The 5,778-nt window shown below is 40.5% G+C and overlaps 1 protein-coding gene across 1 annotated transcript; it reads left to right on the plus strand.

Moving 5' to 3' along the window:
• The first annotated feature begins 3,295 nt into the window (after window positions 1–3,295).
• On the plus strand, window positions 3,296–4,228 carry LOC122132984 (leukotriene B4 receptor 1-like). The gene has a single exon (XM_042708126.1). The coding sequence runs from the start codon at window positions 3,296–3,298 to the stop codon at window positions 4,226–4,228; it is 933 nt and encodes a 310-aa protein (XP_042564060.1).
• The last annotated feature ends 1,550 nt before the right edge of the window (window positions 4,229–5,778 follow it).

Consider the following 5,778-nt stretch of genomic DNA (forward strand, 5'->3'; position numbering starts at 1 on the left):
AAAACCCTGGATGCTGTATACCATTCTGCTCTGCGTTTTATCACTGGAGACCGCTATGGCACACACCACTGTACTCTTTATAACAAGGTTGGCTGGCCAGCCCTGTCTGAAAAAAGGGATGGTCATTGGAAGACCTTCATTTACAAAACGATCATTGGGCTAATGCCACTATATCTCTCCTCTCTCATACACTGGAACTGTAATACCCTCAATACCCGCTTCCAAAGCTGGCTTTCATTATATCTGCCACATGCTAACACCAAATTGGGGAAGACAGCCTTCTGTTATAAGGCACCCTACATCTGGAATGAGGTCCAAAAATCTTTACGGCTGTGCTCATTTATTTCACTAAGAGAATTCTTAAATCTTATCACATGTACAACTGACTTCTCGTGCAATGATTTTATTTTACATTTTTCTTTCTTTTTTTGTTGACTGTACTGTTTGTTCTGTGCAAATCATTTACACATTCAGTTGTGTTTGCTGTGATGTATAGGCTACAGCACTTTTGGAAAAAATAAAGAAATATTTTAGTTGTTACTGTATATTTGTGTGTTATTTTATATGAGTAAAAACATTATACAGTTACAATATTTTACAACAGGAGAAAGCATATAGTAACACTGGACATGAAAAGGCATAATGCTCCTGATAAGGCCTTCATACTGGTGTTTTCCCATTTCATAGTAGTGTTTTCCATTGAGCACATCAGTGTTCAATCGATGCTTAGAATGTCTACTCATATAATGGGCTGTGTTTGTCATTAGAAAACAAAGTACCCTTTTGAGGTGACATAACACTGTTTTGAAAGCAAGGTAGCATTTTGCAGGAGATATAAATGGTTTTGCATTTTGTGTGAGTGGTTTAGGGATTTGTGTTTAGAGTTTTGAGAAAACGAGGCATGCTTTCAAAAAATGTGTGTAAGCAATCGAGAAAAACTGTAATACAGATAAAGATAAGATATCTCTCCCAGCCAAGATTAATGTCATAAATGAGGTCCTATACCTGGGTGTTAGAATAAATACTTCCCCTATGACTGTGGCGAAATTAAATTACTCAACAATTCTGGAAAAAATAGATGGAAACATAAATAGGATATAAATAGATGGAAACATTTGCCAAGCTCAGTACCTGCCCGTATTTCAGTCATCAAAATGAACATTTTACCCCGCATTAACTTTGTTAGCTCAATGATCCCACTTGCTCCTCCAGTGGGATACTGGAAAAAATTGGAGGCCCTACTAAGAGGTTATGTGTGGAATGGTAAACGACCACAGTTAAAATGGTCAGCTCTTCAGGTTGATAAAATGGATAGGGGAATGGCTTGTCCTAATTTCAAGTTATACCACTGGGCGTTTGTATTAAGAAGTTTCAGGTACTGGAAAAATATAGAAGAAGAATTAATAGCACCTATTAGATTAAAAGACTTCCCCCTCACAGGCGTGCATATCAAGAGATGTACTTTACATTATGGTCCAATTTTGACATATATGATTCAAGTGTTCAGGGCAGCAGGGTCATTCCACGCCAAACGGGACAATGTCTCCCACTCGACCGTCTCAGATTCGGCTGTTATTAATAGGTATAGTCCCAAATTCAAGCACACCGAATACTATGATATACCTAAGCCACACCCTTGGAAGTCCATATTTTTCAAGTAATGGTATCATATTTTAAGCCTAGAAAGTTTGAAGGAGCTAGCTTAAATACTTTTCTAGTAATAGCAATTTGAAAATGGCTCTTCACAAAACGCTGCTCAAAAAGCGTCTTAAGTATTGGCACCCCCTCCCCCTTAAAACATCCTATTGTGACAAAACTGTTGGGAGTAGAGAGCTGATATTTGGGACTATTCATAGTAAGAAGTGTATGAACAACCTTGAATTTTTTCAGCCAAATCTGAGATGGCCGAGTGGGGAATTTTCCTTAAATTGTCCCGTTAGGCGTGGAATGACCCCTTAGCAGTGTGCCTAACTCAAACAGACAACAAAATATGCGGTCCCAAAAAAGTGGTCTTGTGCCCCATGTTATGGGTAAGTTGATCCAGCTGACTGGGCAAGCTGAGGAAGGAATCTGAGTTAACAGTAACTAACTATTGTATTAACTAGTGCTGTCAAACGATTCAAATATTTAATCGCGATTCATCGCATTTATGTCATAGTTAACGCAAAATGAATCGCGATTAATCGCACATTTTTATTTATTCTAAATGTCCCTTCGTTTATTTATTTTTTCCATCATTTTATTTTTATTTGAATGCCCTTATCAACATTGAAAAGTGGATTGGCTTGCTTTATGCAAATGTTTTATTTTATTGAAAACCAACATTGCCAAACAGGGCGGTACAAAATAAAATTAATAAGTGCCCATTTCAGGTAAACAAGGACTCAGCCTATAGTGCAGTTAAACCATGGCTTAATATTTTCTTTTTTCCAAGTTTGCTGGGAACATAGCAGTCAGGCCTCTTATTTCAGAAACAATGAACTGTAACAGTTAGGTTACCAATAAAAGGTAAGCCTACTACTTCTCTGCTTTCAGCCAGCTGCCTGTTGACATTTTCAGACAACAGTGAAGCTCGCTTCTTTTGCACAACACAACTTTTAAAAGTAAACTTTCCATTCAGAAGCTTTTTATCATCCATTTCGCCGTATCGCGCTCACCATTCACTCAAACCGTAACGTTAGCCTACTACACAGTTTGCGAGGCCAAAAAGAATGTAAATCTAAAAAAAAAAAAAAAAAAATTAACGGCGTTAAAATGGGTTTGCGTTAACGCCGTTAATAACGCGTTAAACTGACAGCACTAGTATTAACCATATTTTAAAGTTTAATTCTGAATAAAATGAGTAATAATTAAATCCCCGATTCCCAAGAATCCTTGTATTGGTTGAATGCTGTGTGGTTGGTGTGTGTGTGTGTGTGGTTGGTGTGTGTGTGTGTCTGTGTGTGTGTGTGTGTGTGTGTGTGTGTGTGTGTGTGTGTGGTTGGTGTGTGTGTGTGTGTGTTTGTGTGTGTGTGTGTGTCTGTGTGTGTGTGTGTGTCAGATCAGGTCCAGTCATGCATTTGTGACCTATATAAACGTAACTAAATGTGACACGCAGACTGTGGTTAAATGTGTGCAGACATGAAAGAGAGTTTGGTTTTGGTTGGTTGCTTATCAGACATCAGCTGCAAGGGTGTGATGAGTAGAGCAGGAAGTCTGCTAAGGCTTATTGCCAGCAGTTTCCTTCCCATTGCTCATTGCTCATTGCCTTACAGCTCGCAGTGGTCACATCGTACCAGCAACAGTCATCTCCACCATGCAACAGCAGCAGCAGCTCAACAACTCCAACATCAGCTCCATTGTGCAGGCATCGCTTGAGATGCGGGTGACCAGTGCCATGCTGGGTCTCTGCTTTGCCCTTGGGGTGCCAGGGAACCTGGTGGTGCTGGTCGTCCTCAGACGCAGACTGGCGGGAGGAAGCTTCACGCTGTGGCTGATGCTGAACCTCGCCGTGTCAGACCTGCTCACTCTGCTCACTCTGCCTGTGTGGATCACCACTCTGCTTCACGGCTGGACTTTAGGCTCGGTGCCCTGCAAACTTCTCTCCTACCTGGTATACTGGAGCCTCTACACCAGTGTGCTGTGTGTTACTCTTCTTAGCGTGCAGCGCTACGTCCAGGTGCTCTATCCACAGCGTTGGGCTGAGCTCAAGTCTGTGTGGCGCAGATCTCTGCTGGGACTCGTGTGGGCTCTTGGAGCCATTCTGTCATCTCATGCTCTGGTTCAAAGAGAAGTGAGATTGAATAAGGATGGGTTTCCCCGCTGCCTGGAACACTACAGGTGGTTTGGGGAGCAGGTGTTCACGCTCCTGATGGAGAGCCTGCTGCTGTTTATACTGCCGTTCTCCATCCTGGCTTCCCTGTACGCCACCCTCAACCGACAGGTCAAGCAGACCACTCGTTCAGGTCACAGAAGAATGAGGAAGCTGGTGGTTCGTATCATTGTGGTGTTCTTCATCTTCTCCATTCCAGTACACCTCAACAATATGCTTACCATCGTGGCAGTTTCTTGGGAATCACATGACCTCCTGCAGTTGTCAAAGGTCACTGGGTGTATCGCCGGGGCAACGACCTTCATCAACAGCTGTGTGAACCCATTCCTGTATGCTTTCTCCCACCGGGCATTGCGTCAGTCAAAAGCTAAGACTCTGAATTCTGTGCTCAGTCCAAACAGCACATCTGTGCAGTAGGGAACTGGATCCTCCACTCTGTAGATGTTGTTCCCCTAAGGTCCAGCAGGTGAGGATGTCATAGACGGCCCACCGTCTGATCTGATCTGATCTGTCCTCAGAACTCACCAACAATTTCTTCCACATAACAATCTCCAGATGTAAGTGATGTTCATTTGAATCTTCCACAGGAGCCAATTGGGAGTATAATTCAGTAGAGATTATTGGGCACATTGATGCTGTGAACTGGAATAAATATAAAAAAGACTGATTGCTATATATGTCAACTTTTCTGTTTATCATATTTTGAGTAGAAAGCGGAGTTTTAGCTTCTCTCAGACTAAATTAATTCCTACTAAATGTATTCCATCAGTAATTTCTTTAATGATTCATAAGCATGTGAGATTATATGTAATCACTGATTATGGCTTTTGCTGTGAACATTTTGCTATTTTATATTTCAGCTGTAAACATAAAATAGATACTTTTCCACTGTAACTTCCACTCCATAACTCCAGACTTTACCACATAAAAGTATGAAAGAACCAAGTGAAGTAACACTGTGAACTCAACTGTAAAAATTGTGCAAAGTAATGGATATAACACGTAAATATAGCATGAGGTAATGGATGATAAGATATCCAAACAGAATGGTTTACAATACTTAAGTAAAATGTATTATTATTATTATTATGGCAGGCCATCTTCTTCTTGGAATCCACTGAATTGCTTTTTCCCCCTCACTATTGTACATATTTATGGTGATGTATGTTGTATATAGTATGACTGATAATGGTATTATTGTTTAGAATGCCCTGTATAGTTTCTGTTTCAGTGACTTTTGCCCTGATGTTATAATAGGACCAGCAATAAAGGAGGTGTCTCTAGTCATGAGAACATGAATCATGATTTGTCATAGTGTTCTCCAGCTTGTGTAAAACAGAAAAGGCAAATTCTTGTCCTGTTTCATGTTGTTTCTAATTACAATTAAAAAGGCTTCAGCAAGAATGTGAATCTTAAATGATATAAATACTTTTTCACATACAGTATGCCCCCCACTGACCTGTTTCCACTTCCCACTATGTGGTTGTGGTATGATGTGTCATAACGCTGACGACGTTTCAGAGAAAGACATTTTATGATTGTTTCCCATGGCAAGCAGCGTATTACATTTGTTTGACAGGCAAAAACACATTTTGGTCAAAAAATGTGCTAACCACTTCATCCACAATGTTCTTTCTTCCACAGCAAGATGAAAATGGACTATGCAAAAGTAATCATCTACACGACAAAATATTTTACATTTCTACTTTTCCCCAACAATTTACACAACAAACACCAAAAGATATGATGCAAACACAACCACGGCCAGTGATCAGACTTTTAAAAGGGTGTTATGTTGTGAAACTAGTTCATTTCAAAGGTAACATTTCAACACCACCTCAAAAAATCCCCCTAGTTTTGCTGCTGCCCACACTGACACCAAGGACTGTCTGCTTGGCTTGCACTGTATGACTTGGCTTGCACTGCAACGATACATTGCATATTGATGGGGTTTGTGTACAAGCATC

The sequence above is a fragment of the Clupea harengus genome, chromosome 7, assembly GCF_900700415.2.
Source record: "Clupea harengus chromosome 7, Ch_v2.0.2, whole genome shotgun sequence".
Taxonomy (NCBI): Eukaryota; Metazoa; Chordata; class Actinopteri; order Clupeiformes; family Clupeidae; genus Clupea; species Clupea harengus.